The 25288-nt window shown below is 39.9% G+C and overlaps 1 protein-coding gene and 1 long non-coding RNA gene across 2 annotated transcripts; both read right to left on the reverse strand.

The window, feature by feature from the left end:
* Positions 1-4127: 4127 nt before the first annotated feature.
* LOC139687283 (uncharacterized) lies at positions 4128-6412 on the reverse strand. The gene is made up of 3 exons (XR_011700632.1): positions 6312-6412; positions 5927-6024; positions 4128-4850 (listed from the first exon to the last, which is right to left on the reverse strand). It is a non-coding gene; the product is annotated as an uncharacterized lncRNA (long non-coding RNA).
* A 973-nt stretch (positions 6413-7385) lies between these two features.
* Positions 7386-10163, reverse strand: LOC139687291 (uncharacterized). Its single transcript, XM_071584431.1, has 6 exons — positions 10049-10163; positions 9668-9793; positions 9287-9412; positions 8906-9031; positions 8144-8269; positions 7386-7504 (listed from the first exon to the last, which is right to left on the reverse strand). The coding sequence occupies exons 1-6, from the start codon at positions 10161-10163 to the stop codon at positions 7386-7388; spliced, it is 738 nt and encodes a 245-aa protein (XP_071440532.1).
* Positions 10164-25288: the final 15125 nt, after the last annotated feature.

The raw sequence follows: 25288 nt of genomic DNA on the forward strand, positions 1-25288 counted from the left end.
ACTTTTAACTCTGAATTTATTAAATGTCTTCTTTCAATAAATGCAAAAAAAGGAATGTTAAATTTAGAAAAATTTATTACATCTATTCCTACAAAGGAAGGTGAGGGTCCGTCGGTCGATAGGATGGCAAGGCGTAAGATTCATTTATAAAGCGGAATTATGAAAGTTGACACGCATCACCCAAAGGACGTGGTCAGAGCCCGGTTACGCTCCCAAGAAGCAGTGCGAATTAATCACCCTGCTCCTAAACCTGTGTCTATCTAGCTGATATCTTCCCGAGTCACCTGGCATTTTCCATGTATACCTGCGTCTTTTGTGGTGTCCAAACCAAGTGTTGGTGATGACTAACCCCTGTCTCCTGCAGAACTCAACTGCTTTATCCCCGCGGCCATTCCTCTTGCCTAAACCCTAGTCCCCTACCTCATCACCATGTCTTCCTTCGCCTACCGTCGCATTCCAATCCCCCATCACTATCCAATGTTTCCCTGCTGGAACACACGCGATCATGTCCTCTAACTGATCGTATGTCCTATCGACCTCTTCTTCCTTATGGTTGCTCGGTGGCATGTATACCTGAATAATAACTAAGTTCGTTGGTTCTGCTTTTATCTCCACTAGTAGTATTCTATCCGATACCTGCTCTATGTTGACTACGCTTCTTCCTACCTCTTCATTTAATACTATGGCAACCCATCGTTGGCTCTCGTCCCCACCGCTGTATATTATTCTATAGTTATCACTCCAGTAATCCCCGCTATCTTTCCATCTCACCTCGCATAGACCTAAAATATCTATATTTCCCCTTTCCATCTCTCGCTTAACATTCTCCAATTTCCCTGTCCTCCTCATTGTCCTAACATTCCACGTTCATATTCTAACTAATTTGGTCTTCTTCTCTGCGTCTTCTGTCCTGCTGCTGCCGGTTTTCCCCCGCAAGGGTTTCGTGGGATGACGACCGCGGTAGCCTTGCCTCCTCCGCTACTGGGCCCGATACAAGGTCGATTTGGGCGAGCCCCGTAGAACCCAGGACTCAAAATATCTGCGTTATCCATCATTTTTATCTTGGGAATGATAATTGAGGTGATTTCCCGTTACCTTCCTCAATAGTGTTTTTAACGTGACACCATCCCTTAGTGGCCGCCCCACTGGGGTCAGACACCATTCCAGCCGCCTCACTGAGGAACAGACACTCTCTCTCGTGTTCTTTGGGCGAAGAAGCGTCTAATTTTCACTTTCGCATTTTCCCATGAATCGTTCAATTATTACAGGTGTGTTACAAACCTGTACATTATGTGGAATTCCACCTAGTTGGCATGTCCTGTTTTGCTTTTAGTTACGGGAGATTCGTCTATCTTTGTATGAAATTTGACGTGCAAGGGAATAAGATGGTCAAACCACCAACATTTTACTCGTTACTTATATATCCTGGCAACGAATCCAAGATTCAGACTAGAGACAGCCTTAGAGAAGATTCGATAAAATCAGTGCAGTCAAGCCAAATTGGCTTTTGAGTAGGGTGAGAATTACTATGTGACGCGGTATTTAATTTATAGATAAATTTTCCCCGATACCGCGAGACAAGGGAGGCCGCGACTCTACTTATTTTGAGGGCGCCAGGCTAGCCGCATGGCTAGCCGCAGAGTCACGCCGCTGGCTGTCACCTGGCCCATCACACTCCTCGTCCCAGGGGAGGGCTCGCTCACCTTTTATGTGCCCCGGGGTGGGCAGCGGCTCTTCAGCTGAAATCACGAGGGGCGCAAGGAGGCGCATAAAAATGGACTCCGACGAGTAAACTTCATAAGAACTATTTATTATCACAAGAAAAGGTGTGGGCGCTCCCAAGCAAACATGACGCGCGGTGCCGACGCCTGCTGGGCCACAATGTTGGGTGGCCGCTCGGCTGCAGCCGAAGATGGCCGCCTCACTGCTGGCTCCCGATGTTCCGGTCGGGGCCTGCGGGGGGCCCACACGGCGAGGTCGGTTGCTGGCACGCGCACCCCCGGTGTTCGCAGGCTGTCGGTGACTCGACGATGATAGCACACGACCTTCTCTCTCGGGCATCTCACAACGAACTCTCCTTACCACGTGTTGGCCGGCACTCTTTCGCCACTCATCCAGCTTTGTAATCATCTCATCCATGGTTACCTAGTTCTTTTAGCGTTAACGGTTCCGATAGTGTCTTTTGCGGCTTTACACAACCCTTTCTTGATCATTCCCCATTTTTCTTCGATAGTACTAAGCCCTTTACCATCCTCCATGATTTTCTCTACCGCCTGTTTGTATTCCTTCCTTTTCAACCCATTTAATGCTTCTACATTCCATTTTCTAACTCGCCGCCCCTGCCTTATCTTTTTGAAACGTACGCTACATTTCATAACAACTAAATTGTGGTCTGAGTCCGCATCCGCTCCCGGGAAGCTGTGGGAATTTATCACACTGTTCCTAAACCTGTGTCTAACCAGGATATAATCTAGCTGATATCTTCCCGAGTCACCTGGCATTTTCCATGTATACCTGCGTCTTTTGTGGTGTCTAAACCAAGTGTTGGTGATGACTAACCCCTGTCTCCTGCAGAACTCAACTGCTTTCTCCCCGCGGTCATTCCTCGTGCCTAAACCGTAGTCCCCCACCTCATCACCATCTCTTCCTTCGCCTACCGTCGCATTCCAATCCCCCATCACTATCAAATGTTTCCCTGCAGGAACACACGCGATCATGTCCTCTAACTGATCGTATATCCTATCGACCTCTTCTTCCTTATGGTTGCTCGGTGGCATGTATACCTGAATAATAACTAAGTTCGTCGGTTCTGCTTTTATCTCCACTAGTAGTATTCTATCCGTTACCTACTCTATGTTGACTACGCTTCTTCCTACCTCTTCGTTTAATACTATGGCAACCCCTCGTTGGCTCTCGTCCCCGCCGCTGTATAATATTCTATACTGATCGCTCAAATAATCCCCGCTATCCTTCCATCTCACCTCGCATAGACCTAAAATATCTATATTTCCCCTTTCCATCTCTCGCTTAATATTCTCCAATTTCCCCAAACTCATCATCGTCCTAACATTCCACGTTCATATTCTAACTAATTTGGTCTTCTTCTCTGCGTCTTCTGTCCTGCTGCTGCCGGTTTTCCCCCGCAAGGGTTTCGTGGGATGACGACCGCGGTAGCCTTGCCTCCTCCGCTACTGGGCCCGATACAAGGTCGATTTGGGCGAGCCCCGTAGAACCCAGGACTCAAAATATCTGCGTTATCCATCATTTATATCTTGGGAATGATAATTGAGGAGGCTTCCCTTTGCCTTCCTCAATAGTGTTTTTAACGTGACACCATCCCTTAGTGGCCGCCCCACTGGGGTCAGACACCATTCCAGCCGCCTCACTGAGGAACAGACACCGCGTGGACTACCTTTCGTCTGGCTCCTAACCTTCGACCTATCTGGCATGCGTGACCCTACCAGGAGCAATTATTATTACTCCCGCCAGCACAGATGTAGGGGTCATCGGAACGCACAAGCCCTTCCATCACGTCACGGTTGTCGTCCGAGGAGGGTAAGATTGAGTATTAAAGCGGAATTATGAAAGTTGACAAATGTTGGAGGAAAAGGGAGTATTTTTGAGTCCCCAGTTATCGTTCACTTCAAATAATAACGGAAAAAAGACTTACATTAATTGAAATATTTTAGATATACATGATTAACTTGTTTGTTCTATTCCGTATGGTATCGTTTCTATCCCAGGAAATATGTATTTTCTGGAATTCACTGCTACAACGCAGAATGGTGCATTAGGGGCAAAATTAATTTAATTTCACTCGAATTTTCCCTAGAGAAATCAACATAATTTTTTTTCATTAGCTTTTATGCTTCTCTTGGCAATCACTCGTAGCCATTATGTGATATTTACTCCATAATTGTCTTCTTTTGCATGAATTCCGAAATTTAAGTTTTATATTGCATTTAATAAAGAAATGAATGTAAATAATAACAATTTTCCTTTACACAATTATTTTCTATTGGAATAATATTTCTTCAATAAAAATAATATATACATGCGATCACATTATTTTCTTAAATTCTAAACATTACTTTTGGCATCACCTTGTCTACAGACATTGCCTAAGATTCATCCGAAGTAAAATTTTTATGCCATGGAAAGGAAAACAATTTCAACATAATTTTTGTTCAATATTTACTTGATTTTTTCAGCGGGAGTGGCATTTGGCCTGGCATTCGCCCGGGGTGAAAGGGAAACCCGTAAAAACCTTCACAGGCCGCCTTATAATACAATTCAAATGACATAAACCATGTTCATACAATTTCAAAGAACGTACAGAGGATATTCATAGAACATGAACAATTTCAGATAATTGTAAAACACATACACAAAATACACAGGTGACATGTCTGTATGTAAATTCGCTGTGTGTTGATAGTGACTCATACGCACCAAATACCACTCAAACTACACACATTCACACAGGTTAGTTATACCAAGTTTCAAATACTAGTGCAACTGGTTAGGTCTACCAAAATCCAATTATCTATCCGTACGTTAGTTGCCAATGCATTCACACACACACACACACACACACTCCTAAATACACCCATCCATGCACATAATGTGTATCCTACAAGTGTTCAAACTGAAATGATGGCGAGTGTCTTAAAATGAGTTTGAGATTGTAAGTGTGACAGTAATAATATTTACATCCATAATAAATCCCTTTACAATTGAAACATGTACAATATTGCATTAAGAAAATACAAAAGTGAGTACAATATCTTCTTCGGCTCCTCTTCACCGCATCCATGGAGGACTCCGTGCTCATCGTCGGTGCGCCGGGCCTGAAATGACGTCATACCCAGGTCACTACTGACACAATTTCTTTTTGCTCGTGGGAGTACTCAAATGAACATGAACCACTTTGAGGCTTAAAGGAGTCCAATTATTTATGACGGACGAACATTACTGCAGAATATATTTTCAACAATCACGTCTTGAATTATTGGAATGCAAAACTTGGAAGCTTTGCCACACTAGGCAATATTTACTAGATATTACTCTATCATAGTAGAAAATCATAATATAATAAAAAAACAAGATACTATAATAACAATATATATGAAATGATTTCAACACGAATTCGTTTATTAATACCATAGAATTCAACATAATCATTATGGCAGAGTTATTAAATATTTATATGAAAAAATTGAAATTCTGCTGCTAAATCTGATGACCGGCATTTATGTTACAAGTCATGTTTCCAAAACATAGACAAGGAAAAATAAAGGAAATGTTGGTTCATCGACTTATCGTCAAAAGGTCTTCCAAAATTCGAATTGACCATTTAAGATATTCTATATATTCTTCTACATATTTGTTTAAATATTCGGGACAATCAAACAAATGGATATTTAACCACATCCTCATTAAGAGCTGAAACTCTTTCAGGGGAAGGGATACCGTCGTCTATGTGGTGTTACATGGGGTCAAGCATTCATTAGTTCCTGCTAACTTTGATTTTTATATTTCTCTTTATAGTTTCTCATAAAAGGTAAAGACGGGGACTCTACTTTCTCCGTATGATTCTACATACCCAACATTAAAGTAACTACCAACATGACCACTGCTGTGTCCCGTTGTGCACCAATGAATGCACGGAATGTTTGTGACCCTGAGTGCCGGAATTAAGCCTTGGCATTTTGAAATCATCGCACATGGAGACACAGGTATTGCCTTACTTATCATTCAAACTCCCGCAGCGTGATTCTGAACCGTGAGAAAAACCGACTTTATATTCAATAAAATTCTAACATTTTTCAGTTGTAGAAATAGATTTTATATAAATATGTTGGACGACACTAGCTCAATGTCTCTAAATTAATATGGGAAATAAAAACATTGTCCAAATACATACTGCGGTGTGATAGAAACGAGTCCCATATTTCTTCAGTCTTCATTCGGCGACTCCGTGGTTTCTTCAATCTTCAGATGACTTCCAGGTTAGTCTAGATCCTTGAAGATATAATAAAGAAGAATTGTAATTTAAATCACGTGATTAGAAAAATCACGGCTGAAACACATACCCGCAAAACAGAGACAATAATCTATCCAACAGAGCTAATTACAAATATACACATCATATCATTAGAATACACCTAACCTTAATCACATTACATATAAATCCCTTATGGTCCATGTTTTTCCAATAGTAAAATAGTAACTATATTTGAACAAGTAAAACCCTGAACTACCTATAAAAATAATAATACAAGATACATAAACATTATCGGAATACTCACATACTCCTTCCCTCTTCATTCGACGTCCAGTTCCGTCGATGTCGTCTCTCCCTGAAATAGAGCGGATTAGTATACAAAGATTATACAATGGGTGTGTTTGGGTCCAAAGATTGATACCCCATCAACCATCATATGGTTGGAAGAACGTCACTATGGCAAACACCAAGCCACGTGATAGAAGATGAGAAGAACCGATCAATGAGACCCAAGCACATCATAAAATTAACCCTAATCGCGGAAATACGCCTGACCTTAATCGAAATGTAATTCGACCCTAAAGGTCCAAATCTAACCCTATCATCCTACACGATGATCAATTCTCCATCAGAGTGGGTCCATTCCCCATAAAAGTGGGTCCATTCTCCATAAGAGGGTATCCTTTGGTTTCTTCTCTCTTCAGGCGACGTCCAGTTTATTCCATGTCGTTTCTCCCTGAAAAAGAGCGGATTAGTATACAATATTATACACTGGGTGTGTTTGGGTCCAATGATTAATACTCCATCAACCATCATATGGTTGGAAGAACGTCCCTATGGCGAACACCAAGCCACGTGATGGAAGTTGAGAAGAACCGATCAATGAGACCGAAGCACACCATAAAATTAACACTAATCGCGGAAATACGCCTAACCTTAATCGAAATGTAATTCGACCCTAAAGGTCCAAATCTAACCCTATCACCCTACACGATGATCCATTCTCCATTAGAGTGGGTCTTTTCTCCATAATAGTGGATCCATTCTCCATAAGATTGTATTCTTTGGTTTCTTCTCTCTTCAGGCGACGTCCATTTTAGTCCATGACTTTTCTCCCTGAAAAAGAGCGGATTAATATACAAATATTATACACTGGGTGTGTTTGGGTCCAATGATTAATACTCCATCAACCATCATATGGTTGGAAGAACGTCCCTATGACGACCACCAAGCCACGTGATAGAAGATGAGAAGAACCAATCAATGAGACCCAAGCACACCATAAAATTAACACTAATCGCGGAAATACGCCTGACCTTAATCGAAATGTAATTCGACCCTAAAGGTCCAAATCTAACCCTATCATCCTACACGATGATCAATTCTCCATCAGAGTGGGTCCATTCCCCATAAAGCTGGGTCCATTCTCCATAAGAGGGGATCCTTTGGTTTCTTCGCTCTTCATGCGACGTCCAGTTTCGTCCATGTCGTTTCTCCCTGAAAAAGAGCGGATTAGAATACAAATATTATGCACTGGGTGTGTTTGGGTCCAAAGACTGATACTCCATCAGTCATCATATGGTTGGAAGAACGTCCCTATGGCGAACACCAAGCCACGTGATAGAAGATGAGAAGAACCGGTCATTGAGACCCAAGCACACCATAAAATTAACACTAATCGCGGAAATACGCCTGACCTTAATCGAAATGTAATTCGACCCTAAAGGTCCAAATCTAACCCTATCACCCTACACGATGATCCATTCTCCATTAGAGTGGCTCTATTCTCCATAAAAGTGGATCCATTCTCCATAAGATTATATTCTTTGGTTTCTTCTCTCTTCAGGCGACGTCCAGTTTCGCCCATGTCGTTTCTCACTGTAAAAAAAGAGCGGATTAGTATACAAATATTATACACTGGGTGTGTTTGGGTCCAAAGATTGATACTCCATTAACCATCATATGGTTGGAAGAACGTCCCTATGGCGAACACCAAGCCACGTGATAGAAGATGAGAAGAACCAATCAATGAGACCCAAGCACACCATAAAATTAACACTAATCGCGGAAATACGCCTGACCTTAATCGAAATGTAATTCGACCCTAAAGGTCCAAATCTAACTCTATCACCCTACACGATGATCCATTATCCATTAGAGTGGGTCCATTCTCCATTAAAGTGGTTCCATTCTCCATAAGAGGGTATCCTTTGGTTTCTTCTCTCTTCAGGCGACGTCCAGTTCCGTCGATGTCGTCTCTCCCTGAAATAGAGCGGATTAGTATACAAAGATTATACACTGGGTGTGTTTGGGTCCAATGATTAATACTCCATCAACCATCATATGGTTGGAAGAACGTCCCTATGGCGAACACCAAGCCACGTGATGGAAGTTGAGAATAACCGATCAATGAGACCGAAGCACATCATAAAATTAACACTAATCGCGGAAATACGCCTGACCTTAATCGAAATGTAATTCGACCCTAAAGGTCCAAATCTAACCCAATCACCCTACACGATGATCCATTCTCCATTAGAGTGGGTCTTTTCTCCATAAAAGTGGATCCATTCTCCATAAGATTGTATTCTTTGGTTTCTTCTCTCTTCAGGCGACGTCCAGTTTAGTCCATGACGTTTCTCCCTGAAAAAGAGCGGATTAGTATACAAATATTATACACTGGGTGTGTTTGGGTCCAATGATTGATACTCCATCAACCTTCATATGGTTGGAAGAACGTCCCTATGGTGAACACCAAGCCACGTGATGGAAGTAGAGAAGAACCGATCAATGAGACCCAAGCACACCATAAAATTAACACTAATCGCGGAAATACGCCTAACCTTAATCGAAATGTAATTCGACCCTAAAGGTCCAAATCTAACTCTATCACCCTACACGATGATCCATTATCCATTAGAGTGGGTCCATTCTCCATTAAAGTGGATCCATTCTCCATAAGAATGTATCCTTTGGTTTCTTCTCTCTTCAGGCGACGCCCAGTTTTGTCCATGTCGTTTCTCCCTGAAAAAGAGCGGATTAGAATACAAATATTATGCACTGGGTGTGTGTGAGTCCAAAGATTGATACTCCATCAACCATCATATGGTTGGAAGAACGTCATTAAGGCGAACACCAAGCCACATGATGGAAGATGAGAAGAACCGATCAATGAGACCCAAGCACATCATAAAATTTACACTAATCGCGGAAATACGCCTGACCTTAATCGAAATGTAATTCGACCCTAAAGGTCCAAATCTAACTCTATCACCCTACACGATGATCCATTATCCATTAGAGTGGGTCCATTCTCCATTAAAGTGGATCCATTCTCCATAAGATTGTATCCTTTGGTTTCTTCTCTCTTCAGGCGACGCCCAGTTTTGTCCATGTCGTTTCTCCCTGAAAAAGAGCGGATTAGTAAACAAATATTATACACTGGGTGTGTTTGGGTCCAAGGATTGATACTCCATCAACCATCATATGGTTGGAAGAACGTCCCTTTGGCGAACACCAAGCCACGTGATAGAAGATGAGAAGAACCGATCAATGAGACCGAAGCACACCATAAAATTAACACTAATCGCGGAAATACGCCTAACCTTAATCGAAATGTAATTCGACCCTAAAGGTCCAAATCTAACCCTATCACCCTACACGATGATCCATTCTCCATCAGTGTGGGTGCATTCCCCATGAAAGTGGGTCCATTCTCCATAAGAGGGTATCCTTTGGTTTCTTCTCTCTTCAGGCGACGTCCAGTTTTGTCCATGTCGTTTCTCCCTGAAAAAGAGCGGATTAGTATACAAATATTATGCACCGGGTGTGTGTGAGTCCAAAGATTGATACTCCATCAACCATCATATGGTTGGAAGAACGTCACTAAGGCGAACACCAAGCCACATGATAGAAGATGAGAAGAACCGATGAATGAGACCCAAGCACACCATAAAATTAACACTAATCGCGGAAATACGCCTAACCTTAATCGAAATGTAATTCGACCCTAAAGGTCCAAATCTAACCCTATCACCCTACACGATGATCCATTCTCCATTAGAGTGGGTCTATTCTCCATAAAAGTGGATCCATTCTCCATAAGATTGTATTCTTTGGTTTCTTCTCTCTTCAGGCGACGTCCAGTTTCGTCCATGTCGTTTCTCACTGAAAAAGAGCGGATTAGTATACAAATATTAAACACTGGGTGTGTTTGGGTCCAAAGATTGATACTCCATCAACCATCATATGGTTGGAAGAACGTCACTAAGGCGAACACCAAGCCACATGATGGAAGATGAGAAGAACCGATCAATGAGACCCAAGCACACCATAGAATTAACACTAATCGCGGAAATACGCCTAACCTTAATCGAAATGTATTTCGACCCTAGAGGCCCAAATCTAAATCTAATGATGCCGCGCCTTTTTTCGCATTTTTTCGAATCTTCTTTCTTCTTGCGTTGTCTTGAAACCTTTAAGAGAGCGGATTATTACATGCATGCATACAATGAGGAAAATAACAGATCATACAACGAGTAAACACTGCAAAACACAATAAGCGGAATAAACAGTGTCCTACTTTTAGCCATATTTGCGGCCAAAAAATACCTATTTGTCATCGATCGATGAAATTGATACCATATATACTTTTTTTGCAGTGCACTGCCTACGGTTAAGGGTATCATTTTTATGTCCCTTGTTTGGTATACCACTTTGACCATATATCCAACGGATCCGTGGATTCCTATCATAAAACCTACTTCTTTTATACCAGTACCGAACTCTTTTTGTACACAGTCCATTTTAGTTTAAAAAAGTTTATTATACCTCCTTTTACCTGATTTGCACTTTTTCTGTGCGTTTAAATCGAAGGGACTATTTTTATTTTTTACCATCATCCTTAAATTGTAAGTCCCATGCTAATGCACCAGAAGGAAAAACAGCATCCTGTAGATATGCATCCAGTCTCCATATCTTCTTTTGTTTTAGTTTATTTTTTTCCGTGTATCCCAATTTGAATCCATTTTTCTCGTCCTGCAAAAAAGTAGAAAAAATTACCCTAGCAAATGATTTCATTGTATCAAGAGTGTTATAATACATTTTAAAAAGGCTATATATGTGTAGCCATAAACATACATACATATAATGATAATTATATATATATATATATATATACATATTGTATAGTGCAGTAATCAACCCGAAGGTCGGTTCTGTAGGCGATGGTTCCTTCCATTTCCTCGTTTGCCTAACATACTACCCTCCAAAGAAACTGCGGGAGATGCCGCAACAGTAACTTTTAACGGAGTCATCCGCTAATGTGCATTTTTAATGCAACAATTTCAGAGCGTAAAAATCATTCGCCTTGACTGGGACTCGAACCCAGATCCCTCAATATCCGGTCGAGTGCTTTAGCCACTTAAGCTACCGAGGCGTCCTCTTAAACTCTGAAATTTTGGGGCTTTTAAAGGAACTAGATGTTATGACGAAATACCGTACATACAATGTCACATGCATTCGTAGTCGTGCGCGAGGCGCCACTGTCCACGAGGTTAAAAGCCAACTTTAAACACGTATGGTGTTTTCCCTTTGACAAATTCCAAAGAAACTGCGGGAGATGCCGCAACAGTAACTTTTAACGGAGTCATCCGCTAATGTGCATTTTTAATGCAACAATTTCAGAGCGTAAAAATCATTCGCCTTGACTGGGACTCGAACCCAGATCCCTCAATATCCGGTCGAGTGCTTTAGCCACTTAAGCTACCGAGGCGTCCTCTTAAACTCTGAAATTTTGGGGCTTTTAAAGGAACTAGATGTTATGACGAAATACCGTACATACAATGTCACATGCATTCGTAGTCGTGCGCGAGGCGCCACTGTCCACGAGGTTAAAAGCCAACTTTAAACACGTATGGTGTTTTCCCTTTGACAAATTCCAAAGAAACTGCGGGAGATGCCGCAACAGTAACTTTTAACGGAGTCATCCGCTAATGTGCATTTTTAATGCAACAATTTCAGAGCGTAAAAATCATTCGCCTTGACTGGGACTCGAACCCAGATCCCTCAATATCCGGTCGAGTGCTTTAGCCACTTAAGCTACCGAGGCGTCCTCTTAAACTCTGAAATTTTGGGGCTTTTAAAGGAACTAGATGTTATGACGAAATACCGTACATACAATGTCACATGCATTCGTAGTCGTGCGCGAGGCGCCACTGTCCACGAGGTTAAAAGCCAACTTTAAACACGTATGGTGTTTTCCCTTTGACAAATTCCAAAGAAACTGCGGGAGATGCCGCAACAGTAACTTTTAACGGAGTCATCCGCTAATGTGCATTTTTAATGCAACAATTTCAGAGCGTAAAAATCATTCGCCTTGACTGGGACTCGAACCCAGATCCCTCAATATCCGGTCGAGTGCTTTAGCCACTTAAGCTACCGAGGCGTCCTCTTAAACTCTGAAATTTTGGGGCTTTTAAAGGAACTAGATGTTATGACGAAATACCGTACATACAATGTCACATGCATTCGTAGTCGTGCGCGAGGCGCCACTGTCCACGAGGTTAAAAGCCAACTTTAAACACGTATGGTGTTTTCCCTTTGACAAATTCCAAAGAAACTGCGGGAGATGCCGCAACAGTAACTTTTAACGGAGTCATCCGCTAATGTGCATTTTTAATGCAACAATTTCAGAGCGTAAAAATCATTCGCCTTGACTGGGACTCGAACCCAGATCCCTCAATATCCGGTCGAGTGCTTTAGCCACTTAAGCTACCGAGGCGTCCTCTTAAACTCTGAAATTTTGGGGCTTTTAAAGGAACTAGATGTTATGACGAAATACCGTACATACAATGTCACATGCATTCGTAGTCGTGCGCGAGGCGCCACTGTCCACGAGGTTAAAAGCCAACTTTAAACACGTATGGTGTTTTCCCTTTGACAAATTCCAAAGAAACTGCGGGAGATGCCGCAACAGTAACTTTTAACGGAGTCATCCGCTAATGTGCATTTTTAATGCAACAATTTCAGAGCGTAAAAATCATTCGCCTTGACTGGGACTCGAACCCAGATCCCTCAATATCCGGTCGAGTGCTTTAGCCACTTAAGCTACCGAGGCGTCCTCTTAAACTCTGAAATTTTGGGGCTTTTAAAGGAACTAGATGTTATGACGAAATACCGTACATACAATGTCACATGCATTCGTAGTCGTGCGCGAGGCGCCACTGTCCACGAGGTTAAAAGCCAACTTTAAACACGTATGGTGTTTTCCCTTTGACAAATTCCAAAGAAACTGCGGGAGATGCCGCAACAGTAACTTTTAACGGAGTCATCCGCTAATGTGCATTTTTAATGCAACAATTTCAGAGCGTAAAAATCATTCGCCTTGACTGGGACTCGAACCCAGATCCCTCAATATCCGGTCGAGTGCTTTAGCCACTTAAGCTACCGAGGCGTCCTCTTAAACTCTGAAATTTTGGGGCTTTTAAAGGAACTAGATGTTATGACGAAATACCGTACATACAATGTCACATGCATTCGTAGTCGTGCGCGAGGCGCCACTGTCCACGAGGTTAAAAGCCAACTTTAAACACGTATGGTGTTTTCCCTTTGACAAATTCCAAAGAAACTGCGGGAGATGCCGCAACAGTAACTTTTAACGGAGTCATCCGCTAATGTGCATTTTTAATGCAACAATTTCAGAGCGTAAAAATCATTCGCCTTGACTGGGACTCGAACCCAGATCCCTCAATATCCGGTCGAGTGCTTTAGCCACTTAAGCTACCGAGGCGTCCTCTTAAACTCTGAAATTTTGGGGCTTTTAAAGGAACTAGATGTTATGACGAAATACCGTACATACAATGTCACATGCATTCGTAGTCGTGCGCGAGGCGCCACTGTCCACGAGGTTAAAAGCCAACTTTAAACACGTATGGTGTTTTCCCTTTGACAAATTCCAAAGAAACTGCGGGAGATGCCGCAACAGTAACTTTTAACGGAGTCATCCGCTAATGTGCATTTTTAATGCAACAATTTCAGAGCGTAAAAATCATTCGCCTTGACTGGGACTCGAACCCAGATCCCTCAATATCCGGTCGAGTGCTTTAGCCACTTAAGCTACCGAGGCGTCCTCTTACTGTTGCGGCATCTCCCGCAGTTTCTTTGGAATTTGTCAAAGGGAAAACACCATACGTGTTTAAAGTTGGCTTTTAACCTCGTGGACAGTGGCGCCTCGCGCACGACTACGAATGCATGTGACATTGTATGTACGGTATTTCGTCATAACATCTAGTTCCTTTAAAAGCCCCAAAATTTCAGAGTTTAAGAGGACGCCTCGGTAGCTTAAGTGGCTAAAGCACTCGACCGGATATTGAGGGATCTGGGTTCGAGTCCCAGTCAAGGCGAATGATTTTTACGCTCTGAAATTGTTGCATTAAAAATGCACATTAGCGGATGACTCCGTTAAAAGTTACTGTTGCGGCATCTCCCGCAGTTTCTTTGGAATTTGTCAAAGGGAAAACACCATACGTGTTTAAAGTTGGCTTTTAACCTCGTGGACAGTGGCGCCTCGCGCACGACTACGAATGCATGTGACATTGTATGTACGGTATTTCGTCATAACATCTAGTTCCTTTAAAAGCCCCAAAATTTCAGAGTTTAAGAGGACGCCTCGGTAGCTTAAGTGGCTAAAGCACTCGACCGGATATTGAGGGATCTGGGTTCGAGTCCCAGTCAAGGCGAATGATTTTTACGCTCTGAAATTGTTGCATTAAAAATGCACATTAGCGGATGACTCCGTTAAAAGTTACTGTTGCGGCATCTCCCGCAGTTTCTTTGGAATTTGTCAAAGGGAAAACACCATACGTGTTTAAAGTTGGCTTTTAACCTCGTGGACAGTGGCGCCTCGCGCACGACTACGAATGCATGTGACATTGTATGTACGGTATTTCGTCATAACATCTAGTTCCTTTAAAAGCCCCAAAATTTCAGAGTTTAAGAGGACGCCTCGGTAGCTTAAGTGGCTAAAGCACTCGACCGGATATTGAGGGATCTGGGTTCGAGTCCCAGTCAAGGCGAATGATTTTTACGCTCTGAAATTGTTGCATTAAAAATACTACCCTCCATTTATCTTCAGCATCTCACTGCCGTCAATACCCCCTTCATCCACTTTTTATATTGCTAATATCTTTCCTATTTCTTTTAACCCATTTTGACTTTTCGTCGTAGTAAGTTTTGATTATTTTCAATGACCGAAGCGAATAAAATTTGATTAGTTATTGCTTCCATAGCTTAACACAGTAATAAATGGTATGAAATTAAAAGGAATGTAAGTGCTATGAAAATGTAATTTCTTTATAACTAAGGAAAGCGAATATTTTATCAATAAAATAGTACTATGAGCGATGGACAAGGGTATTTTAGTAAATCGGCTTACTGGTTACCAAGTTTAAATCAGATCATTTTCTTACGGTTAATCAATGCTCGCTTCATCAGGAGGAATCAATTTAATGGAAATTAGGAGAGAACCAGGAGGATTGTACTGAGGAGAATGAAATGCGGGAGCGAAGTGCTCAGGAAGAATATATTAATTCAGTCACAATTTCACTGAAAAGAGCCACCATGAACACAATCATATATTTATTAATATTGTCACGATGACTATTCTATTCCCATAGGTTTGTGGCATTCACGGAAACATCATGGACAGTTCGCTCGACTTTTCTTGCCCTCAAGTGATTTTGCTTTCGAAGACTGCTGTTACAGGTATTATTCGCTTTCTGCATCATTCGTATTGCGTCATTTATTGATTCTTTTCCATATGTTTTACAGAGCTGCAGTATTCATGTAAAAGTCCCACGAAAATGTCAAATACTTAAAGAGAGCCTTATGCGAAATAGCCAAATAACGATCTTAAAAATGTAATTAAGAAATTAGATGGAGGTTGTTCTGTATCTGATGTGGTTCACCATAAAACATGCACTTTAAATGTCACATAAAATAGTTGAATGAGCATTTTTCGGTAATCAAATACAATGCGATACGATCAGGTACGTTGTGTCTCCCCATATGACGCCATAAATCATAATACGCAATAAATAAAAAATAGTTGCGACACACTAACTATTACTCATCACCTTAGATATTGATTTCAAAACTAAGTAATGGGCTAAGCATGCACTCCAGTCCGGTTGTGAAAGTGAAATTGTTTATGTAAAAGTTTCAAAGTGCGCTTAAAAATATTTACCCTTAAGGGGCTCTGTATCAGAAGCAATGAAATAATGTGAATAAGTTTAAAATACAAGTAAAGTCTTTTCAGAATGATGTCAAAGTTATAAAGCCAATGCAGGTGGGAATTCAAGTTAATGGCACGAATCTTGAAAGAGCATGACGAAAAGTCTATTCATCTGAATGAATAATTAACACTATGGTGCTGGATGCGTGGGTGAGCAAAAGTCATTGCTTTCGTCTTTTCAACATTGATTTTAAGTGGATAAATTGAACTAAATGCTTCTCAAAAGATTAACTGTTAAAATAAACAGAAGCAAATAGAAATTATTAGAGGAACTGATTATGGAATCACTCTTGGGACTATGGTTAAATTATAGATTACCAATCAATTTTATGCAAACAACGAAGACGAAGTATTTCCTAGGAAACATTTCCTTAGTAAGCTCATTACAAACCTACGGAGGTATATCATAGCTGAAATATCTAGGAATGAGATTTTACACTGGAAGAATGGTGGCGTAGTAAGGTTAGTCTATGATGGCATTAACTCAAATGTAGTCAAAGTGTGCTTACATCACTGCTTTACGACAATGGCATTAACTCCTCGTATTAATGGAAAGACACGTTTTATCTACGAAGCAGTGATTTAGTGAGTTAATTTTATCTTCGGGAAGAATTCATCCTAATCGGATGACCTTAATGCTATACAACGCTCGTTCGACAATTAGCAATTAGAGAAAAACTAAAAAGAGTTCGTAGTGAAAATTTCGTATGATCGCATTGATTGTGATGCCAATCTATTTCAATATTTAAAAAAATTGTCCAAGGATGTTATAGCACAAAATAAAATGGCAAAATTTAAGACACCAAACTGGAATAAGTCACGTTAGCAACATGAAATATATACTCAAAGATACTTGACAAGTCAGATTACAAACATCACAGAAACATTGACCATAAGATCCCCATTGTCGGAATACGTAGAGATCTCATCAACAGAATCCTCAATGACGTCAAAAACACACTCGACCGATGCACCAAATTTTCACACTAAAAAACCCTTTAGTTAAAAAGTCGTAAAGCCAAAAGATCCACAAATGAACGCATTACTTATTATCACAATGTTGAACTACCTAAAGTACAATTTTCGCAAAGTGGCTCGACGCACAGCACAAGGCAGTTGGGTCTACAGATACTTTCGTCTTCAAAAACCCAAAGATCTTCCTTAATAACGCTCAAAACCTAAACCTTCTCAATTATGATATCACGGTACCCTTCGCCGTAAATACATTATTCCATAGCGTCCCTATTTTCAACGCCCTTGATTACTTAGCTGACTGAATAAGATGCATTCGGCTGCCTTAAGGTTGTTATCGAGAAATACACCACCCTCACAAAAATGCGCATAGGCTCAATATACTTCTAAGTCAACAAAAAGTATTAGCATAATGTAAGGCAAAGAGCAACCCCTTCATCGCCAAAATAGGAACTGTTTAAATTATTTCCATTACGACGAAAGTAAAAGTGACATCGATAAATTTATGGAGAAACTTATTAACAAGCGTAATGTAATTTAATTCACCCACGAAGGTGAATACGACCAGCCGCTTCCATTTGTTCACTTTGTAAACTTTTCATTAGAAATGCGAGAAACTCGAAATTGACATTTGTAGGGAAAAAACGCACGCTGAAAACCACATATAGGCTCACTCACCCCAATTTTATGAACATAGCATGGCAGCCTTTAGTTGTTTAATAAACCACATGCCCACTCCCTCTCAAAAGACAATAGTACGGCAAAGAATTAACATACGAAACACAGCCGAAGTAAATGGATACGGTCTTAAAACTATAGACGAACTCTTCACAACTGGGGTGAAGTATCTCGATGAATAGCGATATTTATAACAGCAAAGGTTTTTCTGAAGAGACAGTGGTCTGTAGCAATTTTAATGGCTGGACAAAGAAAGTCACGTTTGCAGAATATCAATTTCCTTGACGCACGCAACTGCGACTGATTAAATTTCCAACAACAATGATTCTCCCGCGTGAAACAAATTGGTAGACAATATTTACAAAGAATACTTTTAAGGAAGAATCTTTTTTGTGAGAAATATACAATAGGGCACGAGTAAAGAAGAGACGAGGGAGAGAGGGAAACTTACATATGACTTTCCATGACAGAGATCAAATCGACGTATATGTCTTTAAGACTGATCAATGACAAAGAATACAAGTTCACAGAAGTATTTTGAGATAATGGATCAAAGTCTCAACTTACAAATATTCCTATTCGCTGGATTCTCCGAAGTTCCATTCCGTAGGAATCAATTTCATTCCTGCACTTCCAGACATTTCCTACTCTCTCTCATAACACAGACATATTCTTCCCTTGTCAAGAAATCCTTATCCACACACACCGACGGCATCACTGAAACAGATTACAAGACAAGTTAGACAAGTCCAAACACTCCAGAATGTGCATGAAAAAAACATTCAATTTTTATTGTATAATTCGGCATCAAAAGAATGCCCAACCCTTCTAAATGACGACTTTGAACGTTATTCGAAATAAGAAACTCTATTCAGCTACGTCTTTAATTCAAATACTTGAGGGTCATTGAGCATCGGAAAGTGAAAGTACGTAACGTATCGTATACCCAACAGCAAATATCCAAAAAAAGATTTGTAAACTCCTGCCAGAGACAGAGATAGCCCTAGTAAAATAGGGTGAAATGCCCCAGACGACTCTTGGCACCCAGTGACCTTGAACTATAGCATGAAATGCGTACGCGCAACCAATTTGAATCGCCTCCGCTTTCTTGCGACAAACGTTCAGACGCATTTGACTCTGGTCTTTAAATTTTAATCAATATTTTAGATTGCCCTTTCAATGAGCATAGAAACAAAAGGCAATAAGATATAACGGGTACATCCCTACGAAAAAGTACCTTCATTCAAAAATATCGGGTGAAGATTCGTAAATGCAGTAGACAGACTGCAGTTGACTTAATGTCATAAAATATTTAGTTAAGATGAATTCGGAGAAGAGAATAAATTGATATTCTGATAGAATCGGCAATATTAGTGAAGAAAATTTAAAAAGTCTTACATCGTCATCTACTACAGCCCCTCCGTTTTCTCGGTATTAATTATAATTTGAAATCAAACGAAACGGCACTATTTACCGTTTGGTTGTGAAATACAATGCAATTTTACTCTTACGTAGCATACTTCAATCAGAAAGGTAACTAGCGATCGCACGAAAAATCCGTCGAAATTGGTGTTAAAAAACACGCGGCAATTGACATATCCGTCGCTTTTGCAATAATAATTATATAACTATCTTGAACTGAGAAAATTACACCCTTTTCCGCAAGTGCAACCTAGAAAAGCCAACATAGAACATGAAAGGCGCGAATAATAGACCAGTGTGGACTCACCTCCATCCGTCACGACGACACATGACCATCTGAACGGATTGGTCAACCGAAGGAATACCTGGCGGCCAAAACCGCTGGATGACGTCATTTTTAAAATTTGAAAATGGACCGTTAAGTTAGACAATTAAATGTAAATAAAGTCTCCATAAATAATTGAAATTAAATATTGATTACGTAAATTTAAAACATTTTTTAATATTAATGAATATATTTTAATCCAGTATTATATTTTTGCGCATTGCAACTAGCCACCAAAAGTATTTTCTTCAGCCACAAGATGGCGCCAGGGGAAATAGTTAACCACTTGCGCAATCAATCTCAGGACGTTGGCTCCGACACAGCGATGGCGCGCATTGGCAAATAGACACGTACGTACCTGAGAAATATCGGATCGGATCGGATCTTGGTCCATCCTTCGCTTCTACCGGAAAGAATTCTTACCGTCCCCTCTCCTTGTAAGAATTATTTTTCTTTCCCCTTGAATGTATCTCGGTTACGTAACATTTTACAGGGCTAATGCACGCTCACTGAGATAATCCTCCTCGGTTAACGGCTTAATCACACGAAGTTCGGAACTCATTCTTGGCGGCGCAAATTGTTTTGTGGATGTTATGAAACATGTTGATTGACCATAGCCTGATAGATTAAAGGACACTTTTAAATATCTGCAGAGAAAATTAAAAAGGCAATCTGGGCATGAGTTTCGCGCGCACTTGGACTCGATGGTCACTAATTGGGATCCCAGGGACACCTGGAATTTTCGATATGAAATCTGAAATATCACTTTTTCCTGGGATTTTAACCAATCGTCACCAAGTAATAATATGACTGCATCCCATGTAAGTTTTCAATCACAGCCCGCCTACGAATAGCATTCGCACGCATCACTGTTCATTTTAACAATCTATTGGTAAATGGAGGTACGGTTAATCCGTGGTCAAGGCGCACCTCTTACCAAAGCACTGTTTGGCAGACGTTCCATCGAAGAACAAAATTAGGTCTCTCCAGACTATTCCAGCCGCTATCTGTGGAAGTGACTAAACGGGCACTTCACATTGAACGAAGCAGGACAAAATTCTTTCCCTCTCAGCACTTACCTTGAGAATTTAACGGTCGAGCATCTGCATTTTACCGACGAGATTTAAAGGAAAACTGGGCCCAGTTGAATTTCATTTAAGGTGTAAGTTTCCTTCGCCAGCGTGAGATGTCCTCAACTGGACATGCTACGCACACTCTTGGATTGCCTGCGAACGCATTAAATTTAATTGTTTTTTCATGTTTTCGTGCCTGTTCGTGTTCGCTCGTTTGAACTTCGTTGATGTGCTCCAGGTTTTCAATCCGTTAATTCCTTTGAGATATGCGTGTTTTATATGGAGGGAAAAAATCTGTGACGCCAATTACTTAGAGCACAAAGCTGAGTTACTCACATCGAAACGTGACCTCATGAAGAATCAGTCAGACTGTTAAAGCAAGGAAGCGCCTCCCGCAATGGACGCAATTTCGTTTCAAATTGATTTTCTGTACAATTAAAATTGTATGCATATAGTATTATTAATTATATATATTGTTATCTTTGACTGAAAATAATTGCTAAGTTTCCTTCGTATGCTTAATATCTGTCGTCTTACATTTCCCAACAGATATTGCCATAGGCATCTATTTGCAAAAGAAAAACACTGGAAATAAGCGATACATTGACTCTTAATTTGTCTACATATTTGGCGCCTTATGATAAGGTAGCTCGAGTAAATAGGTTGCTATTTGAGATCGCTTGTGCAAACGTGTGTAATTGAAAAACCATGTGACTTTGTGGTTTTTGGGAATAGTTGTCTATTCAATTTACAATATTTACTTTCATAAGTTATTCTTTAATTTAGAATTTGCCTCAATTTATTTGTTCCGATTGTAATTTATATAAATATTTAAGACCTTTCATCTTATTACTGGGGATTTTATTCCTTATTTTTTCAGTTAACTGGGCTTGGCCCACGAAGATCTGTAAAAGTTAACTTCTTTTTCGCTCATTAATCCTTTTCTTAAAATGTTTTAATATATGCTTTGTGTGCAGTTCATATTTAATTATTTGTGCATACTTTGATAGCTTAAGGTATCGTAATTTTTAAATTGAGCTGTCTCAGTGATAATTTTATCATAAAGTTAGTGTTTTTCGGCACTTCTAAATTCTTCGTTTGTTACTTTTTCGGCTTTTTCACGTAACGAGTCAGTGAATGCCTTTGTCAACGTTTGGCAAACGACCTAGATTACCCAGTTCCATGAATGCAGACAGCTATATTTTTACGAAGGGAATTGCTAAATGATTACGCTATCTGAATGCAACATTACGCTTGAAGCTAATTTTCCGTAATGCTAATATACCAAAAAAAGAGTTGGCAGGCACACAAACGAGGCACAGATACAAGTACGATGGTATCTTTGGAAAATAGTAAATAGGCTTGTATGTGTATAAGAGTAGTTACTGAACAGAATAATTTAAAATCACACTGCTTTTATTCATGAAATGAAGAACCTACTAAAAAATTCTTTATTGCCTCATTATTTCAAATATCTTTATTAAACGACTTGATGAAAAAAAGGTGTTGCAAGAATAAAACTAAATTCATGCGGAAGATGGCAAATTGATCTTTCCTTTTTATCTCCACCTTTTTCCAACCCCGCGTAAGTGAAACCCTCCCTTAATATCATTCATGCCCAGTCTTTTGAAAAAATGTGAAAGTGAAAAATGAAAATGATCTCAAGAGTAAGAAACAAATAGTAAATTATTTTCATGAGGTCAATGCATGCCATGCCGTGTCAATTTAATTCAATAGTTAATTTTATTCATCTCTCTAAAAAACTGCTTTTTGGATACTTCAGTGATAAACCATAAACACAGTAAGGTCAACCTGAAGGACGGGTTGGTGGGTGATGCACAATAAAGAGTATGAGTGACACTTAAAAACCAACTGCTTTACACTATTAGAGTAATTGACTTGGGCAAAATTTTCCTTTTTGCTAATTGTGTTAGTTCATGCCTAGCTACAATGGTGCCTTGGCCAACAGCAGAAAGAGGTTCTTCATTGGGACAAGTTGTATTTTGTTGGTCATTGTCAAAAAGAAAATATGAAAAGGTACCCAGCAATGCTAAACAAGATTCTGTTGTTAAGGTTGCTCTAAATTTGCCAAAAGGATTAACCTTGAAAATGTCTGTACTGCATGAACACCTGCATATGCAACTGAACCTATTTTTTTGTTACTTTACATAAACTTTTCTTTTTCATCAGCTGGTTTGCTTATACTGTATTGAAGATGCTCTTGAAGAAGAGAAGTCAATCAAAAGATCACAGCCATCATACATGGTATTTTCTTGGGTTTGGCTCAAAAGTAAGTTATTAATTAATAGTTTTCAATGCTGTCTGGAACTGGTGTGTACTGGGGTTATCACAGCTTTGCCTAAATATATTGAAAAAAAATTAATGGGTTCTAAAATGACATCTCTTGTCTGGAGGCACTTGGACTGCTTAGTTTTCATTTCAGCTCACAAAGACTTTTACTCTCTAATGGTTAAACATAACAGTTTTAGGCTTAACTTGGTGAAATTCCTTCTTGATGAGGGTAGAGAAAGAAGCTTTGAACTTCCACATTGATTCATGCTTCACACATCCATGGTTTTGATGCTGCACATCATCATTCAGTGGCATACATGAAGCATGTTTCAACTTATATAGCGTGGCTCCAAGAAGGTAGGAGGGTAGGGGGAGTGAGAACGAGGGGGTAAATTGAGTATTGGACAGACAGGGAGGGCACGTGTTATCAGGACTAAAGAACACCAATCATGCTTCACAAAGAAAGATATCAGATCCCAATTTGCCAAACACCTCTTGGAAAAAAGAATCATACCAGTAATTTCGCAGCGAACATTCTTCATTCATAAAAGAAAGAACACGGGGAGAATGCTTTGGAGGAGTTGGAAATTATGTCAATGCCTTCAGTCAGACTGATTTGAGGTGGTCAACAAAACAGTACACCTCTCCCCTTCCCCCCTCCTAAAATTCCTAAAAGACTAATTTCTTTCCGCACCAACCCCACCAAGGCAGTAATGACCATCCACCATCCCTTAGTGATTGCCAAATCACTATGGACAAGCACCCCCCTCATCAAATAAAAAACTCATTTTTTTCCACTGTTCTTTCTGAGAATAGCGCAGGGTTACATTGTGTTCTCCGTTTGATGAACATTAACTTCTACAAATTTGAGCTAAAAACCATCCAATACATGACCTCCCCCTCCCTTTGCCCACTGATAGGTTCCTGCACCAAAACTAAACCTCTCTCCCTCACTCCCCCTACCATCCACCATTCTTGGATCCAATTTCCATATTCCCAGGCAATATGAGTTGAAAAATTTGTCATGTATGTCACCTAATGAAGAGCTTCGGAACTATGGTTATGTAAATTATTAACCCTTTATGTGGAAGTAAAAAGTTTCTTACTCTACACTCATCTCTCATGGTTGTCAACCACCCATGCTGCAAAGGAAGGTGAATTATCTTTTTCTTTCAATGGTGTGATGAGCTTCAGCCGGCCCATCCATGCCCAAATCACCTGCGAGAATAAAAGAAAGATGCAAATGAGGCTAAAAACAATGATTTCCATTAAAAATCTCATATTTCACCTCTTTCAAATAACACATGTACTCCTTCGGACACATGATCACTAAAAGCTTGAGCCACTTTATTTATACATATTTCCTTTAATGATTTTGGAGAAAATGAGCCTCAGTGAGGTTAAAGAGCCTAAATGTATAAAACATGAGAAAGGTAGTAAGTAGATAACATACAATATTATTATTGCCAATTAGGTTATAAGAACAACAGAAACAGGTAATCTAAAATAATAATTTTTAACAATGATATTGCGAAAAAGATTTCAGTTTGAATTGATTAACTTTTTCAGAGCCTATTAAATAACGTGATTTAAAAGCAAAACTCCAAAACTGGTATTATTTGGTGGCGGCCACTGAAAATTATCCATCATTTCCGCAACAAGCCATTATTCTGTATTAAACCCCTGCCACACACCCTAGCGGTGGCTGCAGGGTACTAATTAACAAAATTACCGTTTGCTATATATTTGTGATGTTAGTTAATCTAAAAAGAAATCAACATGTAGTTCATATGAAAGCACTCAATTGAAAAACAGACAACACAGGAGAATGAACATAAGCCCATAAAAGTTATTATTAATAATGTTAAGTTATCAATATTACAAATTATTTATATACAACGGAAAATTCAAAGTTTGAATGTCAGGTTTTCATTCCAGAAATTAATAATGCGGTAAAGGAAATTGTTAAGCTGAGTCATTTTCTTGTAAAACGACTATGAAATACGACAATAAAAAAATAAGGTAACACAAAAGACTAATAATTCCTTGAACATCCTGTCAAACTATTATCGTGCACAATACATTGATCTGAATTTGTGAATAATGTAAGGGAAGGAGTTTTCTATTAATTTTAGAAAATTTAAGATTAAGCATTCGTTTGCTCCGTCCCGTTGTGTGACAATGAACGCACGCCATGCTTGAGACCCTGAGTGCCTGAATTAAATGAT

Source organism: Hetaerina americana, unplaced genomic scaffold (genome assembly GCF_022747635.1).
Source record: "Hetaerina americana unplaced genomic scaffold, ioHetAmer1.1.p SCAF_19, whole genome shotgun sequence".
Taxonomy (NCBI): domain Eukaryota; kingdom Metazoa; phylum Arthropoda; class Insecta; order Odonata; family Calopterygidae; genus Hetaerina; species Hetaerina americana.